Source organism: Schistocerca cancellata, chromosome 6 (genome assembly GCF_023864275.1).
Source record: "Schistocerca cancellata isolate TAMUIC-IGC-003103 chromosome 6, iqSchCanc2.1, whole genome shotgun sequence".
Taxonomy (NCBI): Eukaryota; Metazoa; Arthropoda; class Insecta; order Orthoptera; family Acrididae; genus Schistocerca; species Schistocerca cancellata.
Window position 1 is genome coordinate 447,883,138 of NC_064631.1, and position 21,785 is coordinate 447,904,922.

Here is a 21,785-nt window from a genome sequence, read left to right on the forward strand (position 1 = left end):
CGGATGGTGAGCCGGCGCTTAAATTGGGTGCTGGAGTCTCGGGGCCTTCTGGCTCCGTCTCAGGGTGGGTTCCGTAAAGGCTGCTCCGCCACCGACAATCTGGTGAGCCTTGAGTCGGCCATCCGTACAGCCTTTGCCCGCCGTCAGCACCTGGTCGCTGTCTTTTTCGACATGCGGAAGGCGTACGATACGACATGGCGTCATCACATCCTTTCTACGCTTCGTGGATGGGGTCTTCGGGGCCCTCTGCCGATCTTTATCAGAAATTTTCTGTCGTATCGTACCTTCCGCGTGCAAGTCGCGGCCTCGTATAGTTCCTCCCTCATCCAGGAGAACGGGGTACCCCAGGGCTCTGTCCTCAGTGTCTGCCTGTTTTTAATTGCAATAAACGGTCTCGCTGCGGCAGTAGGAAATTCTGTCTCCGCTTCCCTGTATGCTGACGACTTCTGTCTTTACTATAGTTCTATTAGCATTGCAGCAGCTGAACGTCAGCTACAGGGCGCAATCCGCAAGGCGCAGTCTTGGGCTGTAGCGCGTGGTTTTCAGTTTTCGGCTGCCAAGACCCGCGTTATGCATTTCTGCCGGCGCCGAACGGTCCATCCTGAGCCGCGGCTTTATCTTGCCGACGAACTTCTTGCTGTGGTGGAGACCCACAGGTTTTTGGGTGTCCTTTTTGATGCCCGGTTGACTTGGCTGCCTCATATCCGGCAGCTTAAACAAGCGTGTTGGCGGCATCTCAACGCCCTGCGTTGTTTGAGCCACACCCGCTGGGGCATCGACCGATCTACCCTGTTGCGGCTCTACCAGGCGTTAATCCAGTCTCGCCTGGATTATGGGTGCCTAGCTTATGGCTCAGCATCCCCATCTGTGTTGCGGGTGCTGGACCCAATTCTCCACAGCGGGATACGCCTTGCCACTGGTGCTTTCCGCACCAGCCCTGTGGACAGCGTCCTAGTGGAGGCAGGTGTACCTCCACTGCGGTTCCGACGCCAACGTTTGCTGGCCGCTTATGCTGCCCATGTTTTTAGCTTGCCCGGGCATCCGAATTATCGTGTCCTGTTCCCGCAGTCAGTCGTCCATCTGCCAGACCGTCGGCCCCGGTCGGGTTGTCCAATCGCCGTACGCATCAAGGAGCTTCTCTGCGGGCTTGGGTTTTTCCCAGTTCCACCTCCTTTCCGGGCGCCTCTGCGTACACCCCCGTGGTGTGTTCCTCGCCCTTGCCTTCGGCTCGACTTGGCACAGGGCTCGAAGGACTCGGTCCCTCCAGAGGCCTTCCGCCGCCGCTTTTATTCCATCCTGGCCACGTATCAGGGCTCTGGAATTGTTTACACCGACGGTTCGATGGTTGCTGGTCGTGTCGGGTATGCGCTAACTCTAGGGGACCATTCTGAACAACGGTCCTTGGCGGCTGGCTGCAGCGTTTACACTGCTGAGCTAGTCGCCATCTTTCGTGCCCTAGAGTATATCCGCTCCTGCTCAGGTGAGTCCTTCGTTATCTGTAGCGATTCCCTGAGCGGTTTACGAGCTCTCGACCAGTGTTTTCCTCGTTCTCGTCTGGTGATGGCTATCCATGAGTCCCTGCATACTCTTGCGCGTTGCGGCCGCTCTGTGGTCTTTGTGTGGACCCCCGGTCATGTCGGTATCCCGGGCAATGAACATGTTGACCGCCTGGCGAAAGAGGCCACGAGTAAACAGTCTCTGGACGTTGGCCTCCCAGAGACTGATTTGCGGGCAGTCCTCCGCCAAAAAGTTTTTGCGCTTTGGGACGCTGAATGGCGCAATCGGATCATGCCCAATAAACTCCGTGCCATCAAGGAGACGACGACTGTGTGGCGGTCATCCCTGCGAGCCAACCGCAGGGACTCTGTCGTCCTTTGTCGGCTCCGCATTGGCCACTCCCACCTGACACACAGTTATTTACTGCGCCGGGAGGACCCTCCTGTATGTCGCTGCGGGGCGGCTTTGACAGTGGCCCACATTTTGTTGGCCTGCCCCCTTTTAGCTGTGGTCAGGCAGACATTTGCGCTGCCTGATACGCTCCCTGCCCTCTTATGTGATGACCCTGGTATGGCTGACTTAGTTTTCCGTTTTATTCGGGCAGGGGGTTTTTATTATTTACTCTGAGTGTTTGTTCTGTTCTTTTGTGTTGATTCTGGCCATTGGCCTACGATTTTACGCTGAGTTTTTAATGTGTTCTCGGTGGTTGGCTTTTCCTTTTTATCTCTATGGTCGGCCAACCACTGTCACACTCTGTGTGATTTTAATTTGTTTCGTCTGATCTCTGTAGGAGTATTTCTTGTCCTGTGTCGTCTGACGTCTTTCCTGTTGTTCGTTTTTTCTTCTCTTTGGGTGGTTTTACTTTTTTTTTGGAAAAAGGGACCGATGACCGTCGCAGTCTGGTCCCTTTAATCCCCCCCAAACCAACCAACCAACGGATAGTCGTCTTCGGTTCATTGGTAGAATTTTGGGAAGATGTGGTTCATCTGAAAGAAGACGCTTCTAAAACACCAATACGACCTATTCTTGAGTACTGCTAGAGAGTTTGGGATCCCTATCAGGTCGTATTGAGGAAGGACATAGAAGCAATTCAGAGGCGGGCTGCTAGATTTGTTACTAGTAGGTTTGATCATCATGCGAATGTTACAGAAATGCTTCAGGAACTCGAGTGGGAGTCTCTAGAGGAAAGGAGGCGTTCTTTTCGTGAATCACTACTGAGGAAATTTAGAGAACCAGCATTTGAGGCTGACTACAGTACAATTTTACTGCCACCAACTTATATTTCGCAGAAAGACTACAAAGATAAGAGATTAGGGCTTGTACAGAGGCATATAGGCAGTCATTTTTCCCTCGTTCTGTTTGGGAGTGGAACAGGGAGAGATGATGCTAGTTGTGGTATGAGGTACTCTCTGCCACACATCATATGGTGGATTGCGGAGTATGGATGTGGATGTGGATGTGGATGTAGATCCCATCCTCTCTCTGGTGGAGTCATCTAACTTCTCATCCACCCACACACCCACTCTCTAGTGGTCCTGTCTCACCCCTCCCCATACTCTCACCCCATTCCCTTCTAACCACCACCATGTCCTCCTCCTCCTCCTCCTCCTCCTCCTCCTCCTCCTCCTCCTCACCCTCTGTCTCTTCATCCCCCACTCCTCTTTCAATCCATCTCATATGACTCCGTTTTCACCACTTCCAAAATGGGATGTGTTTCTTATCCCCACAGTATGTTCTGCAGACAGAATGTCATATGTGTACTGAGTTTGGTTGAAGTTATTGTGGTGATTTAGGAGGAGATGTGGAACAAAAACGCTTACATGCATATTTATATCTGTTTTTTCCCTGATAGAAAATGCTGGTATTGTGTTTTTTAGTCCAAAGTGGCACTTGGTACATGATTGTATACAAAGAAAAAGGAAGATCAGTTTTCATATCCCACCAGCATTGATGTCATTAGAGATGGGGCATAAGCTTGGATTAGAGGTTGGTCACACCCTTTCAAGTAAGTATCCCAGAATTTGCCTTATGCAGTGTAGAGGAAGCACATAAAACCTAATTTTGGATGGGGATTTGAACTGTCATCTCCTGACTGAGAGTCCAGTGTAGCTAAACCAGTGCTCCACATCCCTCAGTGATTATATGTGGAACTATTATTATTTTTTATTTATTTATTTATTTATTGTTCCGTGGGACCAAATTAAGGAGAAGTCTCCATGGTCATGGAACGAGTCAATACATGAAATTATAACACGATATTAGAAACAGATAAAATGAAATATAAAAAAAAAATCAGGTGACAAGTCGTAAGTTTAAATGAAGACAATAAACAATGTAACACTGGAATTGGCTTAATTTTTTAGCTCTTGCAGGTGGTCCTCGACAGAATAGGAGGAGTGAGCCATGAGGAAACTCTTCAGTTTAGACTTAAAAGAGTTTGGGCTACTGCTAAGATTTTTGAGTTCTTCTGGTAGCTTATTGAAAATGGATGCAGCAGAATACTGCACTCCTTTCTGCACAAGAGTCAAGGAAGTGCATTCTACATGCAGATTTGATTTCTGCCTAGTATTAACTGAGTGAAAGCTGCTAACTCTTGGGAATAGGCTAATATTGCTAACAACAAACGACATTAAAGAAAATATATACTGTGAGGGCAATGTCAGAATTCCCAGATTTTTGAATAGGGGTCGGCAAGAGGTTCTCGAACTTACACCACATATAGCTCGAACAGCCCGTTTTTGAGCCAAAAATACCCTTTTTAAATCAGAAGAATTACCCCAAAAAATAATACCATACGACATAAGCGTATGAAAATATGCGAAGTAGACTACTTTTCGTGTTGAAGTGTCACTTATTTCAGATACTGTTCTAATGGTAAATAAAGCAGCATTTAGCATCTGAACAAGATCCTGGACATGGGCTTTCCACAACAGCTTACTATCTATCCGAACGCCTAGGAATTTAAACTGTTCCGTCTCGCTTATAATATGCCCATTCTGTCTGATCAAAACATCGGTTCTTGTTGAATTGTGAGTTAGAAACTGTAAAAACTGAGTCTTACTGTGATTTAGCATCAAATTATTTTCCACAAGCCACGAACGTATTTCATGAACTACATTATTTGTTACTGTTTCAATATTACACACAAGATCCTTCACTATCAAGCTGGTGTCATCAGCAAACAGAAATATTTTTGAATCACCTGTAATACTAGAAGGCATATCATTTATATAAATAAGAAACAGCAGTGGCCCCAGCACCGACCCTTGGGGAACGCCCCACTTAACAGTGCCCCATTGGGACTGAAAATCACAACCACTCTCAATATTGCGGAGAATTACCCTCTGCTTTCTGTTCTTAAAGTAAGAGGCGAACCAATTGTAAGCTACTCCCCTTACTCCATAATGGTCCAACTTCTGCAGTAATATTTTGTGGTCAACACAGTCAAAAGCCTTCGTTAAATCAAAGAAAACACCTAGCGTTCGCAACCTTTTATTTAATCCGTCCAAAACCTCACAGAGAAAAGAGAATATAGCATTTTCAGTTGTTAAACCATTTCTAAAACCAAACTGAACATTTAACAGCAAATTATGTGAATTAAATGCTCCAGTAACCTTGTATATACAACCTTCTCGATAACTTTAGCAAACACCAATAGCATAGAAATAGGTCTAAAATTGTCAACATTATGAATGTCTCCCTTTCTATAAAGTGGCTTCACTACCGAGTATTTTAATCGGTCAGGAAACCGACCACTCCTAAAGGAAAAGTTACAGATATGGCTAAGTACTGGGCTAACATACATAGAACAATACTTCAGTATTCTGCTAGATACCCCGTCATATCCATGAGAGTTCTTGGTCTTTAGTGATTTAATTATTAACTCAATCTCCCTCTTGTCAGTATCATGGAGGAGCATTTCAGGTAACAGTCTCGGAACACTTTTTTCTAAGAGCGCTATATGATTCCCTGTTGGGACTAGGTTTCTATTTAGTTCACCTGCTATATTCAGAAAGTGATTATTAAATACTGTACATATATGCGACTTATCAGTAACACGGACATTCCCACTACGCACTGATCCTATATCCTCGACCTGTCTCTGCAGACCAGCAACTTCCTTTACGACTGACCATATGGTTTTAATTTTATCCTGAGACTTAGCTATTCTATCTGCATACCACATACTTTTTGCCTTCCTAATAACATTTTTAAGCACCTTACAATACTGTTTGTAATGGGCTGCTGCATTTAGATTTTGACTGTTTCTAACGTTTTGATATAATTGCCACTTTGTTCTACAAGATATTCTTATCCCTCTAGTCAGCCACCCAGGCTGCCTGTTTGTGCTAGTAGCCTGTTTTAAACGTTGTAACGGAAAGCAACTTTCAAAGAACATGAGAAAAGTCTTGAGAAAAGCATTATATTTATCGTCTACTGTATCAGCGCTATAAACATCTTGCCACTCTTGTTCTTTTATAAGGTTTACAAAGGTCTCTACAGCAACCGGATCAGCTTTCCTGAACAGCTGATGACTATATTTAACAGGTGTTGCAGCATAAAAACTTTTAAAGTTAAAATTTGCGCATCATGATCTGAAAGGCCATTCACCTTTTTGCTAACAGAATGCCCTTCCAGTAATGAGGAATGAACAAAAATGTTGTCTATGGTTGTTCTACTGTTCCCTTGCACTCTCGTTGGAAAGAATACGGTTTGCATAAGATTATATGAATTAAAGAGGTCTACCAGCATCCTCTTCCTTGCACAAATTAGTGAAGTACTTAGTAATGTTTTCCCTGGCATGCACTACAGATTGGTAGACGTGCTTACTTCGTACTATGAAGATGCCCAGTTTTTTAAATAGCTCTTTATAATGAGCCTGACTACTACTTATGATTCTTACAGCCTTTCTCTGCAGTTGAAAAAATTGTATCTATGTTTTATGCATTTGATCACCAGAAAAGAATCCTGTTGTTATGAGCTGAATGTATGTACGAATAGTATGGTGCCACAAGACATTGGCTGTTCATTCCGTGTTAATTGATAGTTGGAATTTATCCCTCAAATATTAACACCCAAACATTTGTTTCAGTTGACAGGTTACAGTGGGGACTGGTTAATGTTGTAATTGTGTGGTACAATGTTCTTTTTTTTAAATGCTTCTTTTTGCTGTTTAAAGCAATTTGCCGTTCTTTGCATGTCATTCAAATTCTATCTAGATATGACTGAATACACATGCAGCTTTTTTCAGACGTTTCATCATTATAGATAACTGTGTCATCTACAAAAATTATGGAATTACTATTAATAATGTCTGCAAGGTCATTAATATACAGTATGAACAACAAGGATCCCAAGACACTTCCCTGGACCACACTCTAAGTTAATTCTACATCTGTCAGTGACTCTCCATCCAAATTTAAATGGTGTCTCTCACCCACCAAGAAAGCCTCAATCCACGCACAAATCTCACTTGATACCCTTTCTGATTGTAATTTCAATAATAAGCGTGTGTGTAGCACTGCATCAAATGCCTTCCAAAAGTAAAGGAATACTGCATTTACTTCACTGCTATGATCTGTAGCTTTCAGGAGTTGATGTGAGAAAAGTCTGAGTTCGTTTCTTCCAAAAACGAGCTGGTTGTTATGGAGACTGTAATTCTGTTTGAGATACTTCATTATATTTGAGCTCTGGATATGTTCTAAGATTCTGTAACAAATGGATGTTAAGAATATTAGACATTAGTAGCTCATTCTGCTGCCCTTCTGATTCTGATGTAGATGGGTGTGAGCTATTCTTACCTCTAACTGCTCCACAAATACTCATAAAACAGATAAAGAACATATGTAGGAATCATGTCACAAAGCACGTAGGTCTCTGAACCTTGAAATGGAAGGCAGTAGCTGCAGAAAATAAGTATACAGTGAAAAGAGAATTTACAACCTGGCATTGAAGATCATTCCTAACTACAGCATGTAGGCTACATATAAATCAGAGGGGACATAGAGAAACATGAAAAAATAAACCAAAATGTAGGTGACACTAAACTTGAATGTAGGGAAAACAGCAAGAATCAGGAATGGGATGATGTGGGTACAGACAAACTCACAATTGTAAAGAAAAGAAATGAATAACAAATTGAGAGGAAATAAGGAAAAATATGATGAAAATTGTGTCAGAAGCATTATTCTATTGATAAAACTATAAAATTACAGGAAGACAGAATGGCTTACCAGTATTTGCGTTTTATTTTATTTATTTATTTATTTATTTTTTTTTTTTTTTTGAGAGTTAAATTCCAAGTACTTGCCAGTAAAACACAAGAAAGGAAGACAAAAAACTATTCCTAGATTTAAAAACTTATGTCTGCTTCTGTATCCATACTCTGTAAACCCATGTGAAGTGCATGGCAAAAGGTACTTCCATTGCATCAGTCATTAGAACTTCTTAGTGTTTCATTCACATATGAAATGTGGGAAGAAAGATTGGTTAAATACCTGAGAGTACACTAATTCACCCAGTCTTGCCCTCACAATTCATACAGGAGTGATATGATAGGTGTTTTAGAATATTCCTAGAGTTATCATTGAAAGCCTAGTCTTGAACCTTTGTAAGTGGGCTTTCTCGAGATAGTTTGCGTCTATCGTAAAGCTTCTGCTAGTACAGTTTCTTCGGCATTTCTGTGAACTCTCTCATGGGTCAGACAAACCTGTGACCATTCATGCTGTGCTTCTCCATGCATATTAAATATCCCCTGTTAGTCGTGTTTGGTAGGAGACACCCATTCCTGGGCAGTACTCTAGGATGGGTCACACAAATGATTTGTAAGCAATCACTTTTGTAGACTGATTGCATTTTCATACTATTCCACCAATAGAGAGAAGTCTGTCATTGCTTTACCCACCACTGGGCCTATCTGATCATCCCAGTTCATACCCTTGCATATTGTTACACCCTTAATGTTTGTACGAGTTGACTGATTCCATTTGTGACTTGTTGGCATTGTAGTTACAGGGTACTATGCTTTTTTTGTTTTATGAAGTGCTCAGTTTTTCATATCTGAATATTTCAAGCTAGTTGCCATTCTTTGTACCACTCTTAAATCAAAGATCTTACTAGATATTTGTGCAGCGTCATCTGTGAAAAGTTTGAGGTTACTGTTAATGTTGTCTGCAAGGTCATTGATATAAAACAAGTACAGCCACAGGCCCAACACACTTCCCTGGAGCACACCTGAAGGTACTCCTGCAACTGTCAGTGACACTCTTATCAAAGGTATCATGGCTCATCCAAGATATCCTCAACCAGTCACAAATTTTGCTTAGTACCATATATGACTGTGCTTATTTGTAGTTGTGCTACCAAGTCAGTTGATTTTTAGAAGTAAAAAAAAAAATACTGCATCAACCTAACTGCACTGATCTAAGGCTTTCAGGACTAATGTATTCTGAATTCTTGCTGGTTAACATCTCGATCTCGAGGACATTGAATCACTTCTGCTACCCCCCCCCCCCCCCCCCCCCTTGTAGATGGGTCTGCCCTGTACTTTCTTCCAGTCACTGCACTGGCCATGGTTTTTTGTTCTAGTGATATATGGTATATTACTGTCAAATGAGGGGCAGACTTGGCTCCAAATTTGGTATAGTGCCTTATAGGAATTCCATCGGGCCCTAGATCTTTGTTCAGTATTAATGATTTCAAGTGTTATCTTTTTCACTCATTTTTTCATTGGTACGAGAATTACAAGGTGACAGTCATTGAACTATATGAAATAAAATTGTCATAACTTCTGAACAGTTTGCGTTAGGACATTCAAACTGCACAGTTGGCCATGGGACATGATGGGAATTAGTACACGCATGCACACGCACGTTGTTGTTGTCGGCCATTTGCATGTGAAAAGGTCAGAGTACAGCGTGCCTGAGCAAATAGTGCTTGTGAAGGCCAACTATGCAAGCAATAACAGCCCAACTGCAACTCAAAGGACGTTTACAACCAAGTTCAAGCTGAAGACAACTGGTGCTAACAATCAAGAATTTGTTCACAAGTTTGAGAGAACAGGTAGTGTTCACGATGAGTGTGGCAGTGTCTGTCATCAAAAAATGGTGAAAATGCCTGAAAACATCACAGACATATGCTGTGTTTCAAACCAGCCCCAGGAAGTCGATCAGATGAGATGCACAACAGGTGGGAATCAGCTGAGAGACATTGCGACAAATTGTTCTTGAAGACCTGCATCTCTTCACATACAAAATTGAAACCTGACATCCATTAAGCCCCAGGTCCATGGAACAGTGGTTGTTGCGCCAAGATTATAGTCCACAGAATTGATGAATAGGACTTTGATGTGAATATGGTTTGCTTTAATGATAAAGCCCACTTCACATTGGATGGGTTCATCAGTAAGCAAAATTGTGGAATTTAGGGGACTAAGAATCCTCATTTCATGATCAAGAAGTCTCTTCGCTCTCAACAGGTGACTGGGTGGTGTGCAATGTGCAGTCACAGAATAATCGGTGCAATATTCCTAGATGGCACGATGACTACCTGGAAGATAATTTCATCACTCTTATCAAAAGTGACCCTTATTTCAAAAACATGTGGTCTGTGCAAGGCAGAGCTCGACCCCATCATAGTAGGAGTGTGTTGGATGTCCTGGTGCAGCACTTTGGGACCGCATTCTGGCTCTAGGGTATCCAGAGGCCACTGGCATGCACCTCAATAGGCTGCCGTATTCTTCGAACACATGCGGCTCCTTTTATTGGGAGACAAAGTGAACAACAATAGCCTGAAAAGCTATTGTTGATCTAAAAGTGCCATTCAGGAGGAAATTGGTAGCATTGATATTCTGACACTTTAGTGGGTCATGCAGAATTTCACTGTTCATCTGTGCCACATCGCCAATGATGGCAGGCATATCGAATATGTCATAACCTAAATCCGAATATCTGTAGTGATGTCTTCATGTTGAATAAAGCGTGCATGCACTGTAGTTTGCAACTAATTTACTTTTTTTTCTTTTAGTTCAATAATTGTCACCCTGTAAATTGAAGCTGTACTCCTGGATTTGAGGACAGATTTTAAAATTTCTGCTATTGCTTTGCTACTCTAAATTTCAGTTCGTGTCTTTTTGTAATGTTGTCTGGACACTAATCTTGGTAGCAGTATGAAAGAAATTAGTTTCCTGTTGCAGAGAAACTTCAAGAAGTTTGTTGTGGCTGTGGAACCTGTCCTGTCCTCACCTAATCTTGTCCTACTTTGTATATAAGTGTGTGATTTTTCTGTGATGTATGTGACATGTTAGATACTGTTACGCTAAATGGTCTGAGGACAAATAAATAAAATAGATAAATAAACTAAAATATTTGGTAGCTAGGTAATGTTTTTCTTCTAATTTTAAGTGTTCCTGTCAGCAAGTAATTACAATATCACATCATGGGAGTAAGTATTCTGCCACCCTGTAATTTTTTATATGATAAAAAGTAAGAGCTGAATGGGGCTGAGATAAGGACATAGATACAATATGCCACGAGCCAGGAATGTGTAAGATCTTAAATTTTTGCCCTCCACCATGTCTTCAATTAATGAAGATAAAATTCTGCTTTAAATAACTTGATGTTTGCCTCTACCCTTTATATATACAAAGCTACATGTGTTCCTTCAAATATTGTCATGGACATTTATTTGCAGCATATTCTTGAACTGGAACGTGCCATGTTGGAGCAAGAGGTTCCTATTCCTGTTTATTTCATTGAATGGACAAAAGCAATCCAGACAGTTCTTGAAAATCTTGCACGGAGCTATTCATCAGATGAAAGATCAATCTCAGCAGCAGAAGGTAATGGTTTTCATCCAAATCATATTCTTCAGGTTCCATTGATGCCAAATGGACTACTCAATACCCTTAAAAATAATTATTACTTCGAAAGGCAACCATTTGCATATAGCTAACTTGGGTGTGCTGCCTAGAAACGTGCAGTGAGAACAGTATTTTACTAAATTTCAAGTTCATACTTTTTCTCTATTAGAAGTATGTACATTCATGCATGTACCCATGCAGACACCAAAATGCACACACCTGTGGACATAAGACTGTTTTTTCATAATTTAGTGGATTGTTAACAAATTGCACGGGGGAAATTTTCTGGTTATTTCTGTGTGTATTGTCTGTTGATGTTACTATAATTAGAATCCCAGGTGGGGGAGAGATTAGGGGGGAGGGAGGTGTGAGGTGATTAATGGAAGGGGGGGAGGGTGCATGTGTGTGCCATCCCATCATTGTTTTGGAGTTCAGATTGCCTGACCTTATTCTTTGAGCATTAAAAGATGTAGATTTCGCAGTCCAGAAAGGTAGTCAGCATGATCTGCATTGTCAATTATTGAACTCTGTGCAGGAATTCTAACTCTCCTGTTACTGTATATATAGGTCTTCATACAATTTATGGTTAATAGTATGGGCTCCTTCAAAAGGAACTGCCATATTCACTTACTGAGCAATAGATGGAAAAGGAATTTAAACTTTTCTAACACTCCATAATGTAGACACATGGCATCTCCGTGTGCCACCTAGGCAGCGAGCGCACCACAGTGTGTCCCTTAGTGGAAACAGGAGGCCACTGACCAATAATTAGGGTATACATTAAAACAAAACGTATGCTTGCTTTCAAATATATTTATATATGCATATCAATACAAAACAATTGGTGGAAATGAATTCAGTGATTATCAAAATTATCACTCTCATTTTTGCCCCCCAGGAGGCTTGCCACTCTTTGGCAGGTTCATGCTTTGCTACCACGGGGCCCCAGCCTTTGCAGCATCTTCTCCTTTCTGTGCTGCATGTCTATCCTCATGTTCTTTTTTCCCTCCCTTGGAGAACATGTCTGGTGTGTTATTGGGAATGTTCTGCATTGTCTGTCACTTACATAAAAACAGTCTGACCATTGCTTTTCGTTCCCTTTTCCTGTCTTTGTTTCCTTTCTCCTCTCATTCCTCCGCTTCAGTGTTCGAGGTTCCTTCTTCCTCCCTGTGCACTCCTGAAGGCTGGCTCACGTGTCTGACACATAACAGGCGACTGGGTAATGCGTAACTCCCAGCCTCGGGTCAACAAGTAGGGTTCGCATGTACCCCCTGGTACAGGCCAGGCCCAGGGAGGAGTGATTGCCTGTGTTGCAACCTTCCCAAAATGCTGACTGGTCCCTCTGTCAGGTGTTCTGAAGGTGCGACCTGAGGTGTGAACAATCGCCTAAGACAGGTACACCCCCTTGTGAAGGGGTCCCCCAGTTGGAAGAAGCACGCCATCAGAGACTCTGGTAACCATGGGGATTATCTCACAATGAGTCAATCATCTTCACAGTCAACATCTTCACAGTCAACATCTATGAAACATAAACATAATGAGGCTAATGATTCAATGACCCTTGCTGCTGCATCACTGTTCCCTGTGGTCTCTTGTGCTGAAGACGGTCAGTCCTTCGCTATGGTAAATCTGTTTATTATTCATAAAGGTGTTGATGCAATTGCTGGCCCTGTGAAATCCTGTGCTCTTGTTTACAGAAATGCACTTTGATTTTTCAGACCACTTCTGGTTCTCAAGCACAACAACTGCCAGCTGCCTCGCTTCTCCACAGTTACCCTGTTCGTGTTGAGGCCCATAGAACTCTGAATTGTTCCTGTGGTATCATTTACATAGGCTGCTCGACAGTCTAACCGAGGCCGAAATCCAGTCTTACCTCTCTGATCAGGATGTCATTGCCTTCCACTGTGTAATGAAAAAGGTAGATTACTCGTTAGTGCCCACTTGCACTTTGTTTCTATCTTTGATAGAGTGGTGCTTCCGCCCAAGCTCAAAGCAGACTATGAAATTATCACAGTCCGGCCATACATTCCGAACCCAATGCGTCGCTACCAGTGTCGTCGTTTCAACCCCACTAGAACATCTTGTTGACCCTCAGCCAAATGTGTAACCTGTTGTAGGGATGCACACAAGGGTGAGTGTCCACCTCCTTCTCCTCGCTGTATCAACTGGAATGGCGGCCATTGTGCCTTCTCTGGGGATTGTCCAATGTATCTTGATGAGCAGGCTGTTCATGATATCCAGGTAAATGAAAAGTTGCCTTATCCAGTTGGTCGCAAGTTACTGGCTAGTTGCAAACCCTGTATTCTCCCGTCTGGTACCTAAAATCCTGTTCTTGTTACCCCTCACTCCATGAAGGACATGACCACACAGACATGCAATCTCCAATTCTGCTCTGAGGTTGTGAAATCGCCCAGTGTCAAGGTCGCATCGCCATCCCTCTGTCCAGCTGTGCAACAAGCCATCAAACTCTGGCCTCAAAGGGCGAAGCCACGAGCTCCACAACTGGTAGGCCAGAAAGGATAGGAGAAGTACTCACGTGAAGACTTCCTCCGTCCTTCCAGCCAAACACCCGAGTCTTCCTCTAACCAGAAAGGCTTGAAGAAGTCCACCAAAGGCAAACGGTCTTCTCGTTTGCCACCCCGACACTCCTCTTAGATGGTATCGCCACATGATACCTTAGCCAGGCTGGCCTCTGTGTTGCCGGTGCGCACCAACAACCATTTCTCAGCATTGGACTCCATAGACCGGCCACACAAGCAAGATGATGCTTCTGTGGACCCCATGGAGCAGGATCCTCCTGCTTCTGTGCCCTGTAGTAGTGCCTCTTCCCAGGCTGTCACTCGGCAGCCGCGTAGGTGACACACCTACATATCTTCAGCATGACTCTCCTCCAATGGAACGTTCGCGGCCTTCGGTCGCACAAAGAGGATTTACGGCTGCTTTTAGCATTGCAGCGTCCCCTTGTACTCTGCGTTCGTGCAACAAAATTGCACCCTCACATCTGCTTTGAGCTTTCACCTTTCTTACCAATTCCTTTTGATCTTCCACCTGAGGTTGGCATTTCATCTCATGGGGGTGTCGTGCTGCTCATACAGGAGGACATTCATAGTCAACCTATCTCCCTGACTACCAATCTTGCTGTTCGCCTTTTCCTACCCCACCTGACTTTTACCCTCTGTGCCATCCCTCCGTCATGCGCTGTCACCAGGGCAGACTTCCTTCAACTTATTGGGCAGCTACCTCCCTCATTTTTGCTACCTGACGACTTTGTGTGTCGTACCCTTTGGGGATCTCCCAGGACCTGTCAGAGAGGTGCTTTCTTGGTTGATCTTCTTAACCAACTTACCCTCTTCTGCCGTAACACTTGAGCACCCACTTTCCTTTCAGAAACCTCACACACCTATTCCCATTTGGACCTCTCCTTGTGAACTACCCAGCTTGCCACCTACTCTTGAGCGGTACTTTCTTTCTGACACTTACTCGAGCAACCATTTCCCGTGTGCTATCCGTTTGCTGACTCCTACCCCATCCAGGTGCTCGCCTAAATGGCAGCTCCCTAAGGCTGACTGGCAGCATTACTCTTCCCTGGCGTCCTTTGAAGAACAAGATTCCCCAGTTGTGATGACCAGGTAGCATATCTCACAAACGTTATCCTTACTGGTGCAGAACATTCCATTCCCCGCATTTTCTTCTTACCACGTCGTGTCCCAGTCTCTTGATGGACTGAGGCATGCCGCTACACAATTTGCGCTCAGAGATGTGCTCTCCACTATATTAACCTACTACCATATGATTGCAAACTGCATTCATTATAAACAGGTGCATGCAAAGTGTCAACACATTTTTCGGGATAACAAAAGAGCTAGCTGGATTTCATTCACTAATTCTTTTAACAGTTCCACTGCTTCCTCTGTCATGTGGGCCAACCTCAGACTGCTCTCTGGAACCAAGATCCATTCCTCAATTTCTGGCCTCACAGTATCTGACGACGTCATCGTGGACCCTATTGCTATCCCCAACACCTTGGGCTGCCTGTTTGTGAAAGTTTTGAGCTCTTTCCCACTATCACCCTGCCTTTCTCCATCGGAAACAAGTGGAGGCGGCTTGGGCGATACCTTCTCTTTTCCAAATCCTGAGTGCTACACTCTGCCTTTACTGTGAGGGAGCTCAATCGTGCTCTCAGTTCATCCCGATCCTCTGCCCCAGGGCCAGACGCCATCCACATTCAGATGCTCAGCACATTTCTCTTGTAGGCAAGCACTTTCTGGTTAACGCGTACAACTGTATCTGGGCGGATGGCACATTTCCCGGATGCTTGCATCAAGCCACTGTCTTACACATACCTAAGCCCAGTAAGGACAAAAACCTTCCTTCTACCTACCACTCCATCCCTCTTAGCAGCTGCATTTGCAAGGTGATGGAACATATGATTCATGCCCGGCTCGTGTGGTGGCTAAAGTCTGGCAATTTACTGCCAAATACCGCCTATCCTATTTCCTTCAGGCATTTTTACAAGACCGAGTTTTCAAGGTGTGTGTGGATTCTGCTTTGTCGGACAAATTTATGTAGAAAAATAGTGTGCCTTAGGGTTCTGTCCTAAGTGTCATCCTCTTTGCTATCGCCATTAACCCTATAATGTCCTGTCTCCTGCCGGGCACCTCTGGTTTCCATTTTGTTGATGTTTTTATCGTCTATTGCAGTTCTCCACAGTCCTATCTCACTAAGCGGCGTCTTCAGCACTGTCTTGATCGTCTTTACTCCTGGAACATCGACAATGGCTTTCACTTTTCCACTGACAAAACCATCTGTATGAGTTTCTGGTGGCGCAAATGGTTTCTCCCACCGTCTCTACATCTTGAGCCTGTTGCCCTTCCATTTGTTGAAACTACGAGATTCCTGGGGCTCATAATCGGTAGGAAACTCTCTTGGTCCTCCTATGTATCTTACCTGGCAGCCCGCTGTAAATGGTCCCTCATTGTCCTACGTGTCCTCAATGGTACTTCCTGGGGTGCCGATCGAACCACCTGCCTCTGTTTGTACTGGTCCCTTGTCCATTCGAAACTTAACTGTGGGTGCTTTGTTTACGCGTCTGCTGCACATCCATCCCTCTTATGCCATCTCAACACTGTCCACCATCATGGCATCCGTTTGGCCATGGGTGCCCTTTACACAAGCCCGGTTGAGAGTCTGTATGCTGAAGCTGCTGGACTACCACTGTCCTAGTACCACAACCTTCTCCTCAGCAGGTATGCATTCCGTTCATCTGCCATGTGTGCCCACCTGTCCTATTCCTCCCTCTTTGATGATTCCTTTGATCATCAGTATGGGGCTCGTCCGTCTTCGCCATTACCTCCTGGAGTCCGCTATCGACACATGCTATGGTGGCCTAACTTCACACTACATGCAACTTTCCTGGTGGGTGTGAACCCACCTTCTCAGCAATGTTAAGGGGCCCAGTTAACTTTGGCCTTCATTCACTCCCTAAAGATACTATTCCAGCCTCAGTCTGTCGCCTTCAGTTTCATCACCTTCAGTGGAACTTCTCGATAGTACTTCTGTACACTGATGGCTCTCGGACTGACTGTGGGGTCGGGTGTGTCTTTATCATTGGCACCCATGTCTTTCGATGTTGGCTTCTGGCACACTCCACAGTACTTACAGCCGAGCTCTTCACCTTGTATCAGGCCACGGAGTACATCTGGCGACACAGCCTTTTCAATTGTGCCTTTGCTCAGACTCATTCATTGCCCTTCAAAGTCTGTGTGCTGTACACTGCCCACCCTTTAGTGCAGCGGGTCCAGGAAAACTGTCCTGTGCTCACTATTGGTGGAGCCAGTGTGATGTTTCTGTGGGTTCTTGGTCATCGCGGTCTGCCAGAAAATGTGGCTACTAATGCTGCTGCCAAGGCTGCAATCCTTATATCTCAGCCCACTAATTCCTATAGTCCCTCCGATGATCTGTGTTGTCATCTGTCAGGAGAAGGTGACCTTTGGCGTCGCCAATGGTCCTCCCTTCCCGGGAATAAGCTCCAGGTTCTTAAGCACCTCGGCCCTCCTACCAGGAGGAGGTAATTTTAACTAGGCTGCGTGTTGGGCACTTCCTTTTTAGTTGTCGTCACGTGATAAGTGGCACTACCCCACCGCTTTGTACACATTGCGCTGAAGTTTTAACTGTCTGCCACTTTCTGACACAATGCCCATTTTTTAACCATTTACGTTCCCTCTTGAGTTTGCCGTCTGAGTCATTGGTCGTTTTAGCAAATGACACACGGGCTGTCGACCTTTTACTTTTTATCTGCCAAAGCAATATGGCAAAGGCTGTTTAATTTTTAGTTTTGGACCTCCATTTCTGTACAGTGTCTTTTTTAGCCCTTCTTCACATGCCTGTTTTTAGCTGTCTTCTCTTATGTCAATTGGTACTGACATATAGTCATTTTTTAATTCCTCTCTGTCTTCGTGTTCTATAGTTTTGACTTGGATGCATATGACCCCAGTTGTTTTTTGTGCCCTAAAGCAAAACAAAATCAAACGTTCATTTTCACTTAGACCTTCCTCCAGAATCTATATAATCTATTTCTTACCATTTATATATGTTTTCTCATCCTGCCACTTGGAGAGTAGATTTTTTATCCATCCAGTCACATTATATTTTCAAAAAGGACTGTGCATGAACTACTAGCCATTTCACACCTTGAATATAATCATTGTGACAATACATCAACACAACTGCTACAGTTTGGTACCAAGTTAATGCAGGCTTCTCTTTATGGTCGTACTATGCAGCATTGACACCCAGTGCAGTCAGATTTGATAACTGAACATGTGAAAGCTTTGAAAAATTTTGTCAAATGAGTCTCAACATTGGAGTGGAAATAAAATTTGCAATGTCAAGCACCATTAGCTGTTGGAGTGGAAAGGGTTAATCTGTGTACAGAAAAGTGTGTACTGTTGCAAGTGTTAAATTTCTAATAGATTTCCAGAAGAACTGAAAAATCTGAATAATAAAATCAAGACTTTAAATTCAAACAAGGAGTAGCTGGATACTGTGAGGCACTATTTAAACACTTCGTAGTATTCTACTTGAAAGGGACTTAAAACTAGCTCCTGTGAAAGCATTTAGCCCTCTGTCCTTCCATAAAAAAATGCTAAGAGGTCAAAATGCATGACACAGGATCATTTTTGACCAAGTGAAATCATTATGGAATAACAATAATCTAGAAAGGATATATTGCTACATGCTAAACAGAGGTGGTGTTGAGTTGTGGACAAGCATAATGAGAAGAATGTTAGAAACATTTTGGGTTTCGAACAAAGTTCTTTTCCAGATGTAGAAAACAAAGAATCACTGTCTCCTTAGTGTCCAGAGGCCGTGGCCGTGTGTGTTTGTTTTCGTTTTCGTCACCTGAAGTTCTTTGGCCTAAAGTTGATGATGTATTTCTTTTCATTTTGCCTCTTTGCTACTTGAGACCTGTGTTGTGAGTAGCAATCTCTCCTTTCCCTTTTGTTTTTATTCTGTCCTAGGCTTTCCATTGTTCAAAGATAAGCAAATTTCATTTCTACTTGTTAGGTATAGTTTCAGAAAAACTCGAGTACTATTACTCTTCATCCATTGTAGATGCACTTGAGGAAAAGCTGTTGTTAACTGGCACAGTGGTCAAGAGATGTATAGGTCTATTGTTTAGGTCACAGTGAAAATCAGTGTGTGTCAGTTTGAATTGTATTCATTGCAGTATATTTTGCTCTTTGATAGGTGAGTGAAGCTGTCGTGGAAATTATATATGGTTATTTTAAACTAAAAAAAAAAACTTTCAACTTCCATTACAGTCCCGAAAAAATGTGGCATTAAGGATCAAACACGTACCATCAGAGTTCATACTCTGATCCTTCTTTTTTCCCCCACAATAAAATTTGTGTAACCTAAAATGACAGAGTATAAATTTCATGACAGCTTTTTTCTGTTGTCAGAGATTAAAAAATATTGTGTGTGTGATATGAAAGTGCATCCCAAAAGTTATCCATGGTCTGAATATAGTGATACCACTTGGCTACCTTTCCATTTAGCAAGAGCTTTCCTCAAATATAGCTGCAATAATCAGGAATTCTTAGATTTCTCAGAAAATGTTAGGATGTGTACCTAATAGTTTTATTCAAAACTTTGTTACTTTTGTGTTGTAATGATGCCACCTTAACCAGAATAAATTCTGAGTCATGAGCTGTGACCCACTTCATTACAAAAATAGAGAATACCGAGATCAAACCTTTCACTGAAGTTACTTTAGAGTTGCCCACGACTGGTGTACTGAAGTTAATCAAAATCAATGGTCACAGGGTCTGTCTGGCTCTCCTTGTAAGATAGAAAGTTCCTTTATGACACCCCTTTGTTAATCGTACAGGATTTCCTTGCAGTAGTTTAGGATCTTGCTTTGTAATGCATTATCTAATGTATAAGCTATTGTATTTTTTTCCTCTTCAAATTTTTACAAACTTTCTGTAAATTAGGCCTACATAGTGACTTGCTTCATCTTTGACAGTAATCTGCTAATTTTTCACATTTACATTGCAGCTATGTTAAACGCTGTGTCAGCGAGTGGATACCAAGTTGTAATAGCTAGTGGACAAGCATCCGTAAAAGGAGATATTAATATTGCAACTGTACAGGTATGTTAAAATCATTTAAATGTTTTGTTATATGCATGAAATTGTTACTAAAACTGTTTCTTATTCAAATTACAGGGTAAATTATCTGGTTATGGAGTTGAAGAGAAGTTGCCAACCATTGCCATTGTGGCACATTATGATAGCTTTGGTGTAGCTCCCGTGAGTAATTTTCTTTCCTGTTTCCATAGCTATACACATAAATGAATAATTAGAAACCAAGGAAGGCCCATAGATAAAATATTATTTTGACTTCTACAAAATTCTGATTAGATTGATGACTCTATTGGTATGTTCACTCAGATATATATTACTTAGCTGATACTGGCAAAGAAGATGGAAGGACAGTGTGTGCCTTCCAAATTGACTAGTACTCTCTGTGAATTGACAAAGGAAGAACCTGAGTGTTTCATTGAAACAGTAACTTCATTTGAAACTTCCTGGCAGATTAAAACTGTGTGCCGGACCGAGACTCGAACTCGGGACCTTTGCTTTTCGTGGGCAAGTGTTCTACCAACTGAGCTACCCAAGCATGACACACGACCCGTCCTCACAGCTTTACTTCCGCCAGTACCTCGTCTCCTACCTTCCAAACTTTACTGCATGGTTCACAGGAGAGCTTCTGTAAAGTTTGGAAGGTAGAAGATGAGGTACTGGCAGAAGTAAAGCTGTGAGGACGGGGCGTGAGTCGTGCTTGGGTAGCTCAGTTGGTAGAGCACTTGCCCGCAAACGGCAAAGGTCCCGAGTTCGAGTCTCAGTTCGGCACACAATTTTAATCTGCCAGGAAGTTTCATATCAGTGCACATTCCGCTGCAGAGTGAAAATCTCATTCGAGTAACTTCATTTGCTTATCAGTGAAAAATGTAGTTGGTAATTTACAGCTTTACAGAAGTCTGAACATTGTGTAGTGATGTGGACAGAGATAATGTTAAGGGCTTTTGTTTGATGTTTTGTATTTTATTTACACCATAGATGTAACCAACACTGTCATGCATTAAATATTGTGCAACTTACATTGTAGCTATGACCGTGAGCTCCACTTCAGTAACATGACAGGTTGCTAAAACCAGTGCTGTCGGTTTCAGTTGTGAAGTACTTTCCAGGAGTTGTCATTTGGGGCGGACTCAAATGGTTCTGGTGTGGTGATGCTTCTGGAGCTGGCACGACTATTCTCGGGGCTGTACTCAAGTCCAAAGACACATGCTCGATACAACCTTGTCTTCCTCCTGTCAGGTGCTGGCAAATTCAACTATCATGGCAGCAAGAAATGGCTTGAAGACCAACTAGACGGTGTTGATTATTCAGGTATATTAACAAACATAACCTTCAGTTTATCTATTTTCTGATTTGAATGTTTTAACTAAGGCTAGCATAATGGCTTAAAGTTTAAGTCGTTCATTTAACAGATGTTATTCAAGCTTGCAATATAACTGTTACAACTTTTCAAATTCTCTGCATGAGCAATAGTTTTCTATCTTTGAAGCCACATCGAAAATGTCTCAATCCAATCTTCGTTAGAGAAGTCACTTAGAGCATTATTGTATGCTGCAGTAGCCTCTTCGTTGGATGAAAGACCCTGCCTACAAATTTTTTCCTTTGTTTTTGGGAACAGGAGGAAGTCACATGGGGCCAGTTCAGGTGAATTCCATTGTAATAAAAATGGCAATCCTGTGTACCTGTTACCATCATGTTTCATAAGATACTCAGCATGGTACAGGGATTTTCACTGAGATTTAACACTGTAGATGTGCAAAGAAGTATGCAAACACTTAGAG

General features: G+C 42.9%; 1 protein-coding gene across 1 annotated transcript in view; it reads left to right on the forward strand.

The window, feature by feature from the left end:
- The window catches only part of LOC126191442 (nicalin), a 125,060-nt gene that overhangs the window by 22,899 nt on the left and 80,376 nt on the right, over positions 1 to 21,785 (forward strand). Inside the window, exons 3-6 of the mRNA XM_049932321.1 lie at positions 11,188 to 11,335; positions 19,919 to 20,013; positions 20,089 to 20,172; positions 21,114 to 21,315. Of these exons, the coding sequence (XP_049788278.1) occupies positions 11,188 to 11,335; positions 19,919 to 20,013; positions 20,089 to 20,172; positions 21,114 to 21,315 (529 nt within the window). The remainder of the gene's footprint in view (positions 1 to 11,187; positions 11,336 to 19,918; positions 20,014 to 20,088; positions 20,173 to 21,113; positions 21,316 to 21,785) is intronic.